We start from the raw sequence: 20,345 nt of genomic DNA, 5'->3' as shown, positions 1-20,345 counted from the left end.
CATTTACCCACGTATACAAGGAATAAATCGTATTTAATGAATGTATTTTAACGACAGCAATGCAACTGCAAAGCCATTTATCGCCAATAATGACGAAGCCAATATGGATTTCAGAACAGCATTGTCATACAGCAGGGGTGGCCAATCTTTTTGCCAGTCACGGCGGCATTTCGACCACTCATGTAGCCTACGGCCGCAATCCAGGGAATAGCCGTAATGAACTAGCAGGACGTCAAATAGGCCTACTCATGTTAAAGTGTCTATGTCAGGGCCGGTCAACCCGTGGCCCGCGAGAAGGTTTTGAGTGGCCCGCGAGATAATTTCCGAAATTTCTAATGTTTTAAAAAATGGGTTGCACAGATTATGAACTTGTGAGGCCAACCGAAAATTTGTTTAGTCTGGCCGCAACACTTGAGATGTTATGACTAAAATATCAGTTCCGACGCATTGGCAGATCCATGAGTCAGTCACATATTGGTAGATCTTCGTATACTACAATAAACAGAATGCTGGTTGGCGATAGAATTATCAAAAGTAAAAATTTTCTACACGCTTCGCGCAACATGTTGTCACTCGATTTCTTGATTTTAATATTGTTGCTCCTTTGTGAAAATGAAAGAACTCCTAATGTATCAGATTGAATCTAAATATAATCGCGATTACGAGACAGAGTGTCGTTTAACATATGCGGCTTTGCGCTTGCACTCGCAGAAAGACTGTCGACTGTGAAACCTATAGGCACAAAATGATTGACGCATGTTGGTCGAAACTTTCGATATCGAGATGTCCAGACGCCGATAGCCCAGTCCTTGCAAACTGAGCCCAGCGATATACAGCAGGCCCGCAATCAATGTTCCCTCCAATTTTTGCCGAGTCTGCGCACACTCCCCAATACACTGCGCAGACCCTTGGACAACAGTGCGTAACGACGGAAAAAAGATCATCACTTCGGATTTTTTGTGCGCAACTTCGATTTTCTGTGCGCAGAGACTGTGCCAGCACTGCACATTTGCGCACGTGCGCAGCTTAGAGGGAACATTGCCCAAAATATAGTCAGGTGAAAATATTAATGACCTGTGAACTAGGAAAAATATTCGCGCCTCGCGCGGCTAGTGGCCCGCGCAACAGTTCGACAATCGAATGTGGCCCTTTGGCTGAAAAGGTTGGCCAGCCCCGGTCTATGTCCATTTCCGCTGAGCTCCGTACTAATCTAATAAATAATGTAGGCTGTTCACAGTCACGCCAAGCGCGAAATAATTTTCAGATTCATTCATGAGTTTCGTCACTAAATTTAGTAGTTCTACATATTATTTTTCGTCCCATATGATCAGATTCACCGGTAGAGTTGATGGAGGGCTGTTTTCGAAAATTCAGGGCAGTTTATGAATGATGAAGCATCTTCGGGCAGGCCAATTATTATTAGTCACTTTGTTGCATGCTGTTCTTGGCATGTCTTGACCTCTCGTCAAGATTGTCGGTATAGTGAGGCACACGATTCCGAGTTGGTATTTCTATATGGGACGCATCTGTTTGCAACTGTGCTGTGGGGCTCTGATTGCAAAGTGCGCAACTATATTAAAATCGAAAAATGAAGTCGCATTGAATCGCGCACTGCGCGACGAAAATTTCAAGAATAATTGAAATCTTTCAAGAAATCGGGAGTCAATTCTTAAATCCAAATTCAACGTCGACGGCCGCCAACACCTACTAATTGCATCACGTGTCCACGGCCACACAAATTTGCTTCTACGGCCGCAGGTTGGCCACCCCTGTCATACAGGTACCACCATGTCTGCTGCTCTCTGATCAATCAACACACCGTGCAATCCTTCATTAAGATTTCAAGGCGTTCGATAAGCCCGGTACCCCAAATTATCAAGATATCAATGCATTAGGGTTTAGTAGGTGACGATATAGCGTGGTTGTTAAACTGTGTGGCCTGTCTATCTCGATATTGAATTCATGCGGGCCGCGGCCTCAAAATTTGAAATTGGCTCGCGACCCGTTTTCATTTGGCGACACCTGGCAAAAGCGGTGTCTTACAAAAGCCTATAGAAGTTTGCGCCGTGCTACAAGTCGACGGTTACGCAATCTAAAATACGAAGTATCGGCCTGGTGTAAATGACCATTGTCGTCGACAAACACCATGATTACCACAAATCACACTAGGGTTCAGTACTTCGAAAATGCCGATAATGCAAGTTTTCTCGCTTCGACGAACATACGCGTAAGATCTACCCTCGCTCGCTGCGCATACATGTGTATATAGTAACATACAGTCACTAAAATTTGATGTAAGTGAGCAAGTAGTCGGGAATCTCGGACGACTGGGGCCGGCGGGCCACATTATCATGTAAAACGAAAAACTGTCCGCGGGCCGTATGTTGCCCGCCCCTGCCATACGATGATAGTACCTTTAAAGATCCATGGCATGATATTGGAATACGGAATTACGGAATATGTAAAACGACGATAAATAGTTCGGAACAGAGCACACAAATCCATGCTTTCGTGGCATGCAGTTTCGTCGGATAAGAGAGACAATTGTAAAATGGCAGAACGCAGTATGGCAACTATAAGCTAGTACTCGATTCTTACAACGAATATTTCAGTACTGTTTTAGTAATTTAGTATATGCTCGGTCGTATGTCAATTTTCGGTCCGGTTTGTCATTATCAATGCTTGCTATCTGCGTTGCGTTGCACCAATAGTTCGGTTATAGTTAGTCTGATTTGACATGTAACGATATTGATATTACCTATGTCATCTTCCGTATCTAGTCCTTCGATATCACGCATTTTGCGTTACAAATGATGCTGGAATTCGGATTGAAAATTTACCCATTCTCCAGCCGTGATGGAAGATCGAGTAGATATGCTTTTCAATCTTGAAGGAATGTCAGAATACGCGCGCTCAGCCGTTCGAAATAAACAAAATTATAGCTTCGATCAACTCTTTTTTTGTCTTTATATTTTTCTTTCGTCTATCCGACCATATTAGAGGTCGACCGATATTGATTTTTGCAAGCCGATACCGATATTATAGGCCAATATCAATATAGAAGGAGCAGAGAACCAATTCGCCAAAAATATTACACATTAGGGCCTATATTATATTATCGACAACCACGTTTTCAGCATTTCAGAGACAGAGGTCGTATACAGTCAACAGGGATTTTGCGTCGCCTTTCGTCTAGCATTGCATTAACATAATATCGTCCATTTGGAGTAATTGCCAGAGTATTTTTTAACGATACGTTATAGACCAGTTAGTTAATCCCACTCGCAATATAAGCTACGGAACCCCACTGTGTCTGGACTTTAACGGTCAGTTAGAAAGCGGTCGTTACTCACAGCAAATATTCCAGTCCAGTTCTACCAAAGTACTGATCCTACGCGACAACTAATAAGAAACGAACATTTCAAGTGTGTTCAATGTTCATCCAAGATCGATGTACCTTCGAATATAGGTAAAATGACAGAAGCCATACTCCGCCAGTCACTAAAACTGAGCTTTAACTTCCATAGAACTCACCAAGGGTCATGACAGTTGAGCGCTGAGAGAACGCGTAATGAGCGAGAATATCTTCCGAAAGACAGGAAATATGTAGGCTACACAATATATGTATAAACAAGAGAATATATTGAAGGCAGGTGTAGGATATAGAGAGGATGCATGGTTCGACTAATTGAGATAATATGGCTAGTGTTAGCAACACCTATTCACGGCTTGGTGTCGGAATACGTTATGAAACACGAAGATAAACAAGTTCGGAATAGAGTACATAAATCCATGCTTTCGAGGCAGTTTCGTCGGAAAACAGAGGCAGTTGTAAAGTGGCAGAACACAGTATGGCAACTATAAGCTATAGTATAATATCGATTCTTACAACGACTATTTTAGTACTGCTTTAGTGATAGTATGTTCGGTCAGGTATGTCTATTTTCGGTCAGGTTTTGTCATTATCAATGCTTGCTAACTGCGTTGCACCAATAGTTTGGTTACTGTTAGTTTGATTTGACATGTAGGCCTAACGATATCAATATAGTCCATGTCATTATTCGTATCTAGTCGTTCGATATCACGCATTTTGCATTACCAATGATGCTGGAGTCCGGGTTGAGGATTCCTCCACTCTCCAGCCGTGATGGAAGATCCAGTAGATATGCTATTCAATCTTGAAGGAATGTCCGAACGCGCGCGCTCAGTCGTTTGGAATAAGCAAGATTAGCTTCGATCAGCACTTTTTGTCCTTTATTTTTCTGTCGTCTATCCGACCATATCGCAGCGTATTCCTCACTCAAATTTTTCAGGTCCGGGTGTGTTTCTTCGTTATGAATAGTCTCTCTCGAGATCGGAGCGGACTTTGCGCGTGCCAACATTCTTCTGCTACGTTCCTCCGCTAGACATTCCGATTTTTCTTTCAGTTTGCGAACCAATACGTCATTTTCGACGTTGGTCATTACCGATTGTATAAGACCCATGCGTTTACCTGTGCAAGAGAAAGGTTGTGTCACTTTTGCAAGGACATAGTGTTTCTAAGTTACACATTAACGCTTACTATAACTCTAAACTAAACCATGGTCACGCAGGCTGCATGTAGCTCACCTGGACGCCTACGGGATGAAAACAGTTAATGGAAATCTATACTGAGTGACGCAGCAGTATCGTAGAACCTTTGCCTTTCGGTATTGCTATGTTTGCTATGCCTCCAAGCTGGAGAATCGGTCCTCTTCGAAAATTTGCCAATTTTGTGTTCGTGACCCCAGGTCTAAACTAAACGAAACATGGCGAACATACCTACTCTGAGGTTACTTCGGTCATCGGCAGGCCTGTTTATTTTTGGATTTCTCCAAAAATAACAAAAATAGCTTAGTTTTGGATGTTTTCAAATTTTATTTTTGGAGGATCTCCAAAAATAAGAAATGAAGGTGTTTTTAGCCCTAATACTACATAGAAAACTTCACCGAAAGTATGTTATTATCATGTATTCATGTTCTTCAACACATCGACATCATCAGTGATCTTGATCTAACTGTCTAATACTCGTCACAGAGTCTTTGGCCTGGAGAATGCCATCCAAATAAAAATCAGTTGGTGACGCCCGGTAGAGACCTTTCTCCCAGTTGATTTTCGAGAAATCGGCTTCGACCTTCGCAGTTGTGGGAAACATTGAGCCATGTGGGTCCAAAGAACTGTCGCTCGTCAATACTGCGCTTGAAAGTGACGTCCATTTTGTATCAGACGGACATGGATTGGAATTGGTCTTCGATATTCTGTATCTGCTCGGGTGTCCACTTGTTCGACAGCTCACCCCGGTGTTTGTCGATCAATTCACTGAGCTGCAAATGAAGTAGCTTACATATATGTATCACTCTTGTTTATATTATTAGAATCTAAAAGAGCAAGAAGTGTTGGTTCTGTCCTGCCAACGAGGTTGCACCACTTGATGTGGTAGACAGGGCAGAACCCTTTCATTGTCGGCAACTTCAATTTTCTTTATGCCGTCGATGAGCCCTGCTATAAGGATCCTGGCTGCCTCGAACGTGGACTGCTTCTCTTCTTCGTCGATATTCTCGAGAAGGTCGAGGACTGCACAGTGCACACTCTGATCCTCCACAAAATTGCGTGACTCAGTGAACTTGATAGTCCAGCACCCTCTGACCAGAGGACCTTCCTTGCCGCAGGTGTCATTGTCCCAGTCCTCAGCGGGCACCGAGCTCGAAGGCGTTCGACCAGGCGATGGAGCTCATCCTGATGCTCCACGATCAGATGACCAAGTCCCTGAATCTTTGTGACGGTAGTGCTCAGCTTTGTGGCCATGCGCTCGAGGATGATAAGTTGGATCCACCAATGCAGCGGAGGTGCACAGGCCGGACTTTTATCGTTTATAACCCCGAGGAGTTTGGTACGGTGTCTAGTCAACCAAGTGGTCATCTTCTTAATTGACAACCAACATGTGTCTACAAACTTGGGGCACATACTTTTCTTTTCCTGGATCAAGTCCTGTTGCCGTTGGAGGTAGCCATTCAGTCCCATCATCGTGTGGACGAAGTTATTGTTGTAGAGGTGGCGGTATTCGGGCTACGTCACAAGGTCCCGCCCGCACCACACTCGCACGATTTCATACCATGCCGCCTCTTTAACCCTTGTCGTGTCGCCTCTGATCCTTCCAGTAAGTGGAAGTACTTTTAGCGTTTCGGAGACCCCCTCCCGCACACACATGCTGTTTTTGTGTGTGTTTGTGAGTTTCCTGGTTGTTTTAACAGTATTTACACTGCTCTGACTCATGCATTTCACTAAAAAACTTGAAAAAACATCATCCAAAAAAAGCTTATATTTGGATGTTTTCAAATCTTATTTTTGGAGAATCTCCAAAAATAAAACCAAATATCCAAAAATAAACAGGCCTGGTCATCGGTCACCGTCAGTCAATCACATATCATTCTCAGTCTTGAAAACCGCCACAGTTTTGCCAGCCAAGAGGATAAATCATATGGAGAGTCTGTTTGTTTGTGGTATTCAGGGTGTTTGTCGACTGCTATGGTCATTTACACCAGGCCGATATTTTTCATTTTTATCCCGTAACTGCCGACTTGTAGCACGGCTCACTTCTCGGCTTTTTGTAAGACACCGCTTAAGCGGACGAAATGGCGAGGAAGAGTCAAGATAAACCTCCAACACTTATGTAGGAATTCTGGTGTCGACCTCGGTCGGACTACAACCCGCAACCCATTGGTGTTGCAGCTGTGGATTATACGAATACGCTATCTTGATTAGGGAGAGTTGGTTGGTGTACATAAAAATCTGCATCGTACAGACTGTTACCGTCAGGATATCTACAGAAGTGGTCGAAGTAGTCGGCGTTTGTGCTCAATTAAAAGTAGAAGTAACGCCGTAAATTTGTACCCAAATACAAGTAGAAGTTGCAATTTCTAAGACATGTCAAAACTATTTCAAGGCAGTATTAAATGGAGGTATGATAGGTACTGACGGAAGTAGTTTCAAAATATAGATTTGGGCGAGGGGAGTCTTACTTGAAGCTGGTAAGTAGACGTGAATCTAGTCTAAACATATAACCATTTGAATGAGTAGTGCAAGTATAGGCAAAACTCGGAAAGGGTAGAAACACTTCGATACTGACCACCTCTGGATACACTAATTCGATATAGTGCTGGCATATAATCACGATTGCCGTGTATAATTTACCTGATTTTCTCTTCATTTTGTTCGATTTCGCATTCAGCAGCGTAGATTTATTTTTGATGCTCCTATGGATCGCCGCCACGTTAGATTGTCGCCGATGCAGTTGCGCCATCGATGGACCTACGCTCGACCGTCGTCTTCCTTCAGGCAGATCCCCGAATGAGATCGCGGACGATTTGCGTCTCATTTGCAATTTCCTTAACTCTGCCAGTTTGTCGCTTTGATTATTGTTAGACTCGTCGTGAGTAAAGCTAACAGTTGATTGATGAATTTCCGCATCGCCCGGCTTATTAACGAGGTGTTCATCCTGCGTCGACAAAAGCGGTTGTGCCGTAGTAGGTCTTCGTAACATAGTTCTTAGCAAAGTTCCTTTTTCGGCGCCGTCGGAATCGAATTTCTGATCTCTGGCTGAGATCGGCGGGTTTACGTTCTCTGAGACGTTTGGACGAGGTGCTGATGGGAAATACAGTAGGCGCGTGATTGAACGGAAATTCGATTGGCAGAAGTGGTTGGCATGATAACATTGCGAACTGGTGAGGTGGCTCGTTGCGAGTCATTTATAGCCACTTACTTATTCAAGTAATCATTCTATCTCTTTTGCACTCACACGTTAATTATATAATTCCAGGCAACTGTTATCATATATTTTAACGTATCTCAGAGAACGCTGTCATGACTTATATAAGAGCTACCCCGTTACTATTTTCCATGTTAACCTATCACACTTGATAGGTGCATTATTATTATTGTGGTACTGTAAAAAAATTAATGAAATCCTTGTCAATTGCGTAATTCATTCATTAATTGATACATAATGACCATGGATTCTGCCATTGACAAAGATGTAGTTTACATTTAATTCTATTTGTGCGAGAAATTTCGCGTTGTCAGGAGAGGCCATTCAATTTCTTATTTAGTAACTTGAAGCCAACCCAGTTAGGCCTATAATGTCAAGAAAATCTGAAAACAGTAGCCTACATTGATCTTAAGCCATCCTGTTCGCTTCGACTATATTCGTACGCTTCCATGCTGGTGACTTCATATTTGGCGATAAGATTGCTACTAGTTGCTGACCATAAACACCGAGAGTCATTCGAAAATATCCGGGTTTATTTCAACATGAATATGCTATTCAAGAATATCTATTATTTAAATATTTACCCGGAGCTGTACTTGGTCTGATATGGACGATGTCGCGCGAGCTGTCGTCCTCTTTGGCATTACCCAAAGATTCTTCAGAAGTAATTTCGTCTTCCTCTTGCAGAACTTCCAAGCTATCCTCCCCTTCCAGCTTTCGAATTGCGTCTATCAAACTCAGTTCAACTGTTTCAGGAGGAGGGGTGTTGGGGGCGCTGCTTACCGTCAGCGCGTCTTCAGACCCGCGACCTGTAAGAAGCGTTATATTATAAAGGTCGATGGCGCCTGTCTAGTGCAGACTTCGAACGACTAGATAACTCTATATTTGTCTGATTAAACTAATTAGCGCAAAATGCCGGTAATCTAATGCTAATAGAATTTGTGAAATGTTTCTATGTTCTAATTTTATTTAATCTAATTTCTGGTTTTCCTGAAAATGCTACAAGAGAATTATAGCGCGAAACGAGCCAAGCCTGCTGTGCAGACATTTGCCATTCTCAGGCTTATGAGAAGGAGCTCAGTTTTGATATCGTTATCAGATTGACATAAATTTGATTCAATATGGAAGTTTTGGCGAATTCAGTAATTACATTGTAGTGTAATTTGAAAAAAACTGTAGCTATAATTCTAATAATAATTCCAATCGACATTACAAGAACTGTGTAGAATGTGAATATAGGATTACCATATTTTGGAATCCGGGAAAAAGGACACTTTTTAAAAATCATAAAATTTAATTAGTTTACCGAAATTGAAAACAGCTGATTTTAAAATATTTACTGGAAATCTGGTTGTTTTGACTAAAACAACGGTTATCACTTTGGTTCGACTCCCGCATTAGCGATTTTTACGGTACTTCTGTGGCGTTGACTTATAAATAAAGTAAATAAAGGTCATTACTTTGATTCGACTCAAGATTGACCCGCTCCACCGTCCGCATTACCTATTTCGCGTAATTTATGCCGATTTTCAGTTAACCCTGTCCATTAGCCTGGCTGTAAAAGGTGTAAAGGAGGACGAATTGCTAAAAAGGAGGACATTGAGGCGTCCTCAGAGGACATTTTCCGTATCCTAAAAAAGGAAGACAAATCCTCCTAAAGAAGGACGTATGCTATAACCCTAGTAGATATAATTCTAATTTAAATCTAATTTGGACAAGCTTCAAATCCTAGTTCTCCAACTCGGGTCTATTGAATTCATTCAACTATTATACTTTGTAATCGGGCAGCAGTTGGTATGTCAGCCGGTATTCCGTGCCATCTTTTCACATCTTTCACGTGCAGGGCAGAGGCGGGCATCGAGAATCCACCACCAGTCTGTGCTTGGGCGGAGAAGCTTACCTCTGGTGTCACCTGAATGAGAATATAGAACCTCATTGTAGATATATATATTTGATTTGATATGGGCCTATACTTCAAGGTAGAGTTCACCACATATAATCCTCTGCTGCGGCCAAAACTTCAATCACAAACTCAAGCCATTTATAGTAAACTGACCCGAGTTACTCAACCAGCAATGCTACAAATACTCAGTGCATATCGGCAGGCGGTAAATCTATATATAGCAGACACAGCGGTGTCGCCAGAGAGGACGAAAGACCATTTGTCTCGACTTTGTCATTGTGAAGTCATATATTGTCACCGGGTTGCATTTAGTCGGGCGTGTGTAGGCTATGCGTAGAGTTGAGCTTAGTAGAAGTACGTACTTGAAGCAAAGTAGAAGTGGGAGAAAGTAGTAAAAAACTGAGTGCTCAGAAAAAATAGCAATACTTCGTTATTGACCTCCGAAATTGCTTTCAACGACATCTCCGCCAAATCCAGACATTGAGATTGTTGAACGGAACCGATATATGTTTTTAGTTCAAATTTTGAGATGTTAAATTAAAACTCAAAATTATACATATCGAATGCCGTTTTTGCTTTGCAACGCATAGAATAACTATCGCATCATGATACCAATGCCCTAACTCAACACCTTCCTTACCAATCGATCTGGAGGCACCAATCCTTTTCTTTTGTAGTAGGATTGCGGCGGGTCGTTGTCTCTATAACCCGACGACAGTGTCTTGGCTTTACTCATAAAATTTTTGGATCGCTCTTGTTTGCTTGCTGACGTCACTCTTCGTCTCTGCGGTGGCGATGAGCTGACTTCACTAAGCGATGGTAGGAAAACGTGACTATAAGTCATTGGCTATATCATTGAATAACGAACTTACCCCCTGCGTTCCTCGCTTGATCTTCGTATTTTTTCTTCTTCTTTCTCTTTCTTTTCATCTTCGATTTTGCATTGGCGACTGTAGAGGTTTTCTAATTTCTTAACGCATTTCGCCTCTGCCGTAAGGTGCTGATGCTTGAGAATTTCTGAACAGTAGACGAAAATGATGCGCCCCGTATAGAAATACCAACTCGGAATCGTGTACTCCTCACTATACCGACAATCCTGATGGGAGTTCAAAAATAACAGTATGCAACGAAGTGACTATAATAACAATTGCCCCCTCCCGAAATTGCATCATCATTAATAACTAAATTTTCGAAAACAACCTCTCCATCAACTCTACCGGCGAATCTAATCACTTTCACGGGCCGAGAAAAGATAAATGTTTGATAGTAATATGTAAAACTACTAATATTAATCACGAAATTCATAAGTAAATCTGAAAATACAGATCCAGACCATGACTAGTGACCACTCATGATTTCGGTGCGCATAGCAAATGATTAAATCAATTAGTCCAGAGTTCACCAGAAATGAACATTGAACATTGACACTCTAATATAGGTATTTGGCGTCCAGCTAGTTTATTACGACTATGCTCTCGAATGCGGCCGTAGGCCACATGAGTAGTCGAAATGCGACCGTGAATGGCAAAAAGGTTGGTGACCCCTGGTATAAATGATTTGAAAACAGGTCGAACAGTGGAAAGTTGGAATATCAATAATATAGGCAACAATGATAAACAAAATGAGGATTAATAATATTAAATGTACAGAGCTGTCAGTTCATAACTAAAAAAAAAACAAGTTGAAAACGTAATATCGAATCGAATAAACGGCAGCTGCAATGCAAAGCAAGTAATACTTAACTTCAATAAGCCTCGCTTATTGGCTATAGTAATCAACAGACTGACCTTGGATACGTACAAACTACCCAAAGGAGATCGCGCCGAGCGCGAAGAAATATTTCTGTTGCAACAAATTAGACAAATATCACACACATATTAAAAGATCAGCACTCTGGTGCGGTCGCCACTCAAATTTATACTTTTCGAGAGACGGAAATTTATACCTTTCGCAACCCATGCTTCAAGAATCCATGGTATATGAGAAGGTTTATTTTTGTAATATCGCGTATAATCATATATGCCTATCGCGCATATATATGATATACGCCAGGTCTACTCGACTGGCGGACCGCGGTGCTGAATCTGTCTCAGTTATTTGGTTGTTTTACAAAACCAAATCCATTCTCGATGATTTTCAAAATCAAAGTGGAGTTTTTAATGATTTTACTGCTCTTCTCAAATTAGCTGTTCAAATTATCACTTGTATGGGTCTACTTACAGCTGTGCCAGCGTTTTCAAACATTAACTATAAAAAGAATAGATTTCGCATAAGTATGGTGAAAACTTCAAAACTGCCACTTTAGAACCATGATTTAATGAACTATAGCAAGAAATGTGAAATGACAATTGTCCCTCAAGCTGTGACTAAAGGAATAATAAATATATTCCGCATGTGACAAATACCGATCTACCAGAATTAATGTGTGCACTGTGCAAGTGCACTGTATACTAGTTATACCGTATTAAATTTGTATGACTGTCAATTATTACATGATGTGAGTTAAAACGGACCTACGCAAATTTTTAACTTCCAAACAGCAGCAGTTGGGAAGGACGCGGTCTCAAAAGTCTTTTGCGCCTCTGCATAAATATACTGATGGTGACTTACGTTTGTTTCGATCGTAGTAGCTGGACAACTTCGCCAGTCTCATGTAATCCAGCTTGTTCTTATGGAGCCTGATCCTGTCATTTTGCCTTTCCTGCCTTTTCCGTTGTTCGATCAGCTTCGCGAGTCTGCTATTGTCAGGCATGATGGTGATCCTTTGCAGTTTTGTTCAGGTTGCGGAGTTGGACCTTTATTATGCGTGTATTACGAATACTTCTATTTTGCTTGAAACCACTCCGTCAGCCTTCGCAATATCCTGTAATATCGAGCAAAGTTAGTCAAACACTTGGCTATACCAAGACTACTGTTAGATTGAAAAATAAAACTGATACCAGTTATATGGAATTACCATACAAAGGTAGGTCTACAACGGCCCTGGCCTAGAATCGTACGATCGCCAGTCAAATTTCTCGGATTTAACTACATGCCTGAATCCTGAAACGCATTAGTATTGATGCGGTCAAGTTCTGAAACGCTTCGGATTTTGTGACATTATCAAGGTCGTTTTGCATTCACTATACAGTTCTCCTGTAGCATTTTTAGGAAAACCGTATTAGGCTACAATTAGATGATAGAAACATTTCGCAAATTAGATTATGATTAGATTACCGGCATTTCGCTCTATATGCGCTATCGGGCTATCTAGTTGTCCAAGTCTGCTTCAGTATCCGCATTCCAAACTAAGAACGCGTGTCATGCTATGGATTTGTCATCATCTTAACGATAGGAAATAACGAAACCGACCTTGTCAACGCTTCCTGTTCTGAATTTACCTCTTCGAAATCTCTATGCTCTTTCGACGGCTTATAAGGTCCTGGGTATGTTCTGCTTTGAACTGAGCTCATAACAGAATAGCTAAAATTACCTGAAAATAATCTAGAAACATTTATAAAGATCAAGTTATTTGCTCAGTAGATACACTTCAATGCAGGTTTCCGAATAATGGTGATTTACCTGCATAGAATTGCCAAATCGGCTGAATAGAAACCATGTCAATACCCCGTGCTCCTGCTTTTACTGAATGAGAATTTCACTTCATGTCGTCTCCGTGTACTGCTTTGATCTGCGTATATCTAGCTATAATAACCGAATGGCGATACGCCCGCTTGTATTCCTACCATAACTTAAATCCTGGTGGGGGTGCCTTTGCTACAGAATAGCCGCGGTATGAGTTTTGATTTTATCATATTCGGTGTCGAATTACCGGCATCGTATCACATTAACCTCAAGTAATTGTCACATTCGCGATGTACGGTCGTCGGACATAACATAACTTGTTGATATGCAATGTTCCGAGAGATATAATAGTAAGACCCAAGGAATAATAATTATTGGAGATAGCTATGTATTTAAAGCTGACAATCCACCTTTGCCTGATTCACACCACTGGCCATAGTGGATAGATCTACCTACACTACACGCATATACAACGATACGTACGCCAACACCATAATTCAAATCGAAATATTTATAAAGGAAATTACCACAGAGATATGCTAAATATTGTACCCATATAGCCCAGAACAACATTGGACTACATAGATAACATAATTGTAAAAACTAGTATACCTGACGTACTGCTTGTCTTGACTCGACGCCAACATTTCAGAAGTGGCCTGCGTTAGGATCCCGCAGCCTAGACGTAGGCGATCGCCGAAATACTTAGACAGATGATGAGTATTCAATATTCATAAATCGATACGAATACTATGAAGACGAAAGAAACAGATTAAGGCATTGCGAATCTTGCGACATATGTTACAGCAGTTACTAAACACAACAGCTAACAGTAAAATAAACTCGTGTATAAATACGTTACAACCATGGTAGTGGTAACGAAAACTACGTTAGGCGAATACTAATTGCTTCAAGCCATGCCCCTGACACTAACATTACCACCGATGGCTTAAAATCACTTTTCATTGAAACATATATAGAACGGTATTCAAATGACGGGCGCATGATATAACAAAATCCCGTAACTACCAACTGACTAAATTATTCGCCGGTCTAAATGTGTCAGTCTTTTTCTCTTGAAATCCTGCTCAATGACTACATGTGCTGTCCACTCGTGCACTGATGAGGAACTCCGATCGTCTCCTGAATTTTTACAAGCCTATTGGTGTATTAATTATAAACCGTCAACATAACGCGCTTACAAACACTACTGTTACTGTTAACTTATGCCTATTGAGGTATTGTATGTAGAAATTCTGGGTATGATCAACAATATAAAGAGCAGGTCAGCGTGTTACGTAAACGTGTGGTGACAAAGCGGTGTCTCTTCATTCTTGTAAATTGACACAATATCCAACTAAATTAGGATTCGTTCGGCTTATTGTTATGGTTGCTTTTCAATCGAACCGTTGGCCCTGTATACAGTCTGTTCAATCAGTTTTTGTTGCACATAATTAGCTTGATATCACCGCCAATTTTAACCCCATTTATTGTCCGAAGGTTACAGTGCTGAGCGACACACAATCAGCAACTATTAAAACTGCAAAGTAATCCGTCAGGCTATCACCTTGGCGCGATCTCTTGATGCGATATGTATGTTGTCACATTATGACAATTGATAACACTTATTAACCTTCTAGTCATGGGGGCGTATTGCAGCGGACATTGGTAGCATCGCATTTCGAATTATCAGCATTGAATTATATCTTGTTCAAAGTTTTGTATTAAACTTTGTTGATGGTGTTACCATAGATTTTTAAAAGTATGGAAAATTTGACACGTTGTTCGCGTCGGACTTCACATTCCTTCACTGTATCTCCATACCAGGGGTCGTTAACTCGAAACGGGTCGCGGGCTGCTTTTCAAAATTTGTAGAGGCCTCGGGCCGCATGACTTCAATACCGAAATAAAAGTAGGCAACGCAGTTTAACAGCCACGTTTTGATAACTCCAAGTCAGTGTGTGCTCTCTAACATCGGTGATGGGTATAGTTACCACAAAAGATATAATATTTTATTGAAGAATTACAAATACAACAAAAAATCATGATCATAACTTTCATTCTGTTTTGAACGATACCTGACACCACTCTTCAGCAACTAATGCAGAGGTGGCCAACCTTTTTGCTATACACAGCTGCAATTCGATTACTTATGTAGCCTACGGCCGCATTCCAGCGCCTATAGTTGCAATCAACTAACTGGATGCCAAACATCCACCTTAAACTGTCCAGTGTCCATTTCCATTGACTGCGAACTCCGGACTAAACTATATTCATATCGGCTGACTATGCGCATCGAAATATTGAGTAGTCTCGCCATGTATAAACACAGGGACCCGTATTGCAGTCGCACGAAGCGCGAAAATGTTTTCATATTTGCGGATGAATTTATTCAATAATATTAGCATAGTTTCACATAGTACCATTCAATATATATCATTTCACAGCCCGTGTGACAGATTGACCGGCAGAGTTTATGCAGGGGTGTCTTCGAAAACTTATGGAAGTTATTAATGCTGTGCTACATCGTTGGCTGGGTCAATTGTTATTAGTCCCCTTTGTCCTTAGTCCCCGCTGTTATTATTCCCTTTAAAAGATTTTGGGGTCAATTCGTAAATCCAATTTGCATATTGACGGCCGGCATCCTAATCGAATTAAGGGTCGACGGCCGCATCATTTTCTTCCTGCTGCTGCAGATTCGCCATCCCAGGACTAAGGAATCTATATTGGGGGTCAGTTAGACGCGGTACGCGGGACGCGGGAAAACTATCTCCTCGTAAAAATTGATCTTTTGGGGAGCCTGAAGTCGTTTTCTAAGCGTCTCGGTCTTGACAGTGGTGGGTCATTGCACGTCCAGGCAATATGTCCATTAGGGCTGTTCAAAAATAGCTTTTTTTCCTGAATCTTGCTGGTTACGTGATTAAATCGTTAGGTTGCCTTAAAAAACGACGCACACCAAATTTTAATTCATTCCAACTAATAATCGCGGATTTCGTACAGTTTGAAAATTTTGAATTTACCCAAAAATGCAAAAAAAAAGTTTTGTCAAATTTTTCTGTCAACCCCTTAAAATTGTTGCGCTGTCTTCAAAGACGATGCAAAACAAATTTGACTCAATTCCAACCCGTAGAAGCGGAGTTATTTGAGTTTTTCGATGATAATTCTTGGATTTTCCGCCGATCAAGACATATGAAGTTATAGGCTATTATGTAACATAGGACTCCGACAAGTGCGCCAGAACGATTAGCAGGGAGAAAACCTTGGCCGAATATATATTTGATTGTCCATGGTCGTCGAAATGGCTGGCGCCGAATGTTCCTGTCCTGGCGATCCGAGTCCCACAACATATGAACCTTGCCCTTGCATGAAAGCGACGTTATGACTTGTACCATATTTTTAGTCAATATAATTTCTACAGCTATCAAGCCGATATTTTCCCAAGTTTCGATTTGAAAATAAAATGGTCCAAGACCCATTTCTAAATTTAAAAAAATTGACTACTTACAAATTATGTCAGCACCTTCGTCCGGACCTACTCAAGTCGTATTTGAGAAGATATAATTACTAAGAAAATTTCACTATCCTCGATCAGAAAAGAAATCTGTATATACGTGACCCCCAGAGAAAACAGACACGACAAACACGGGATCATGGTCTCCAGGTGGAATATAAATTAAAATAAAGCTATGGAATTAGCTATTCTTAACCTCTCAATGGCGACGCCAACGTGGGTCGCAAAGTGACATTTATCAAGTAGGCTATCATCAGTCATTTTGTGTTATTCGGAAATATGCTTCTTGCATTTTCAAATGTAAACACTTCGATTAACTTCAAATAGCATGTGTTCCGTATTTATTTTTTGAGACTCGATATACTAGAATATCTGCCCAGCGTTCATTTTCTACTTCTACTTGAAGTATCGTGGCATGTCTTGGATATTATTACTTCTACTTGGAGTCACTTACAGCGTTACTTCTACTTCTGTTGGAGCATTTGTGACTGCTTTGACGATCGCCGGACATATGCCTCAAGTGTTCTACAGCAGCACTGAAGTGCGGTCAGGTGGGGCAGTGCCTCCCTCTGTCGCCAGGATGAGTGAAAATAAATTGTGAAACTATCACTGAATATAACACCAATAATGATACATTATTTGGACGTTTTTGACTATACTTTATACATTTTTACACCTAAAATCATGGAATTGGCATACTTATTGTTCAAAAATATAGCAACTACAAGAATAACGAATCTAGTCGTACTGAAAATTCACAAAACAGTTGCAATAATATGGATTAATGAGATGCGAATTAAGTGTCAAATTAGAAACATGCCAGACGGCCATATGATATCATCAAAATAGCCACCTATTGGTCGCTTGCCACAGGTTCCCGACAGCTGATCTTACCGACACTCGAGCCTGACTGTCACCCTCCTTGGCCCATGAAATACAAATCGTGCCAACATAGCGACTTATCCCGCTAGTGCAAAGCGTGGCCAAATACGAGGGAATTTATTTCCTCATTCGTAATATGTATTCCGCATGTCTCACTATCCGTTTATCGTAACAATCTTGATTTGGATTGTTGCAGCATAAACGGGTGCATCGTGTAACTATACAAGAAGATATAATAAACTTTAGCTTGTTATCCTGTTGAACAGTGTATTGTGTTGGCCCGAGGTGTCGGCTGTTGAAAAAGTGTCCACTCTCCATTTACCCATTTTAAATTGGAGACCCCTGCTCTAGTCCTATAGAGTTGCTAGGATCGACATTTCCTCTGATGTTGACTCTACACGTTTTATTGATTATTCGGAGCGAAATCTTAACGAATTGAACAACGTCTGGATACTGGATAATGCGTTCAAAGCCACTGCTACATCAAATCTCTAGTCCACAACCGCATGCCCAGTCCACTTGGACATTTTCGGTACACGGTGCCAGAGGCAGCATATGTAATCTCATATAAACACCATGGCAGTCCAATAGCGAAATAGCTCACCATTTTGTATTAACCGCTATACATATTTTGGTTTTCATCACTGTGCAACAACGGCTCACTGTGAAAGGGATATTTGCTTGCTCCTTGACCGACGCGCCTGTCCAAAGTATCGATACCCGCCATCAACAGCGCAACGTTTCTCTGCGACGCGATGGCTATTCGAACCACAGGCGCATTGCTCAATGCCGCGTCGTCGATATTTTGCGCAGTCGCTTGCTCGTGCGCTGCGGCTTCGTAATACCAAACGACATTGTTGCGTCACAGGTCTTTTTTTTTATCCAGCAGAAAAAAACTTATATTATCGTAATCAGTACAGCGGCAGCTTTCGATTGAAGCAATATGACGTCACGTGGCGTCATATATTCACGTTCGTTCGCGAACACATAGAAACTTTTAAGAAGGTTCGCGTGCAGACGAACTAGAACAGCGGTTCTCAACCTTTTTGAACAAGCGCCCCCCTTGGCGATGGCCCAAAAAATTGCGCCACCTGACCCCCCTGCACTTATCGTCATGTCAAAAAGAGCACATCATCTAGTACAGAGGTAGGCAATCTTTTTGCTAATCATGGCAGCATTTCGATTACTTATGTAGCCTAAGGCCGCATTCCACGGCATAGCCGTAATGAACTAACTCACTGGACGCAAAATACCTGTGGCAATCTGTCCATATCCATTCCCGTTGAACTCCGGACTATTCTATTATTCACAACGGCCTATTGTACTCACTGAAATCGCGAGTGGCAATGTTATGAATAGGTGCTGGGATTGCATATTGTCGCGCCGGGCGTGAAAAATTTTTCAGATTCACGAATGAAATTTATCTTTAATGTTAGTAGTTTCACATATCACTATCAAATATTTATCCATTCTCAGCCCATGTGAGCAGATTGACCGGCAGGGTTCGTGGAGGGAGTGCTTTCGAAAATTTAGTAATAAATGATGATGCATCTTCGAGTTGCCAATTGCTATTAGTCACTTTGTTGCATGCTGTTATTTCTTGACCCCCCCCATCAGGATTGTCGATTGTATTGGTAGTGGAAATAGTGGAAATATATTGAAATCGCCCAAATATGCCATAAACAAATTTTGTTCGTGAGGAGCACACGATTCCGATTTCAGCTCAGATTGAGAAGGGCGATACTATATTAAAATCGAAAAATGAAATTATGTTGAATTGCGCGGAGCTCGAAGAAAATTCCATTCATTCATTCATTAAAATCTTTTAAAAAATTGGGAGTGAATTCGTAATTTCAATTTGCATGTCGACGGCCGCCAAAATAATACTTATTAAATTAGGTGTCGATGGCCGCACAAATAATTCCCTTCTACGGCCGCAGTTTGCTCACCATCACCGATCTAATAGTATTAGGCTTACCATACGTCCTCTTTTAAGAGGATTTGTCCTCTTTTTTGAAAGTGTCCTCGGAGGACGCCCTTTTGTCCTCTTTTTTGAGATTTTGTCCTCTTTTTTGAAAATTTAGGCAGATTTAGAGCAAATTGCGAGTGATATGCCGCATATTAGCACAGAAGTGAAGCTCCGGCGGGTATTTAGGAGTGAAAAACGGCGATTTTAGCTCTGAGCGAAAAGATGACCTTTTTTTTTAGTCATCCACCTGGCATTGTGGAGTAAAAAACGTTATTTTGAGCTCTGAGCGGAAAAGATGACCTTTTTTTTAGTCAACCGATCACAAAGTGGGAAAAATTAACCGGTTTTTCAGAATTTCACTCCGGTTTTGCAAGTTGCAAATTTCTGAAAAAGTGTCCTCTTTTTTGATTTCCAAAATATGGTAAGCCTAAATAGTATACATCTGATATGTCTTACGCCAAGTTTAAATCCGCATTCCAGTTGTTGAGTCTTTAAAATTTCTGACGAATTTCCCCAAACTTGTTTGAATATAGCAAAAAAAAAACATTGAACAGGACTTCAATTTATTTCATGGTAGGTTCCACTGAGACTAATCCTAATGCTGGTAGTGACTACAGGGAGCACGGCGTCGTTTTGTAATGCCATGCTAAATTTGATCAGTTTTGGAATTTAATTAATTTGTGTTGATTTAGGGTAGCCTAATTAAGGGCGAAACCGGGCAACCTATATTGCA

General features: G+C 41.1%; 1 protein-coding gene across 1 annotated transcript; it reads right to left on the bottom strand.

Annotated features, from left to right (window-relative positions):
* Positions 1-3,410: 3,410 nt before the first annotated feature.
* LOC145459300 (uncharacterized) lies at positions 3,411-13,223 on the bottom strand. Its single transcript, XM_080337947.1, has 8 exons — positions 13,038-13,223; positions 12,297-12,549; positions 10,559-10,703; positions 10,327-10,495; positions 9,557-9,695; positions 8,368-8,592; positions 7,210-7,659; positions 3,411-4,492 (listed from the first exon to the last, which is right to left on the bottom strand). Exons 2-8 carry the CDS (start codon positions 12,436-12,438, stop codon positions 4,173-4,175), a joined length of 1,590 nt encoding a protein of 529 aa, XP_080194073.1. The 5' UTR covers positions 12,439-12,549; positions 13,038-13,223; the 3' UTR covers positions 3,411-4,172.
* Positions 13,224-20,345: the final 7,122 nt, after the last annotated feature.

Source organism: Botryllus schlosseri, chromosome 16, assembly GCF_051294905.1.
Source record: "Botryllus schlosseri isolate E-star chromosome 16, Bs_hap1, whole genome shotgun sequence".
Taxonomy (NCBI): Eukaryota; Metazoa; Chordata; class Ascidiacea; order Stolidobranchia; family Styelidae; genus Botryllus; species Botryllus schlosseri.
Note: the sequence above shows the minus strand (reverse complement) of the source record. Positions and strands in the feature narration are given on the sequence as shown.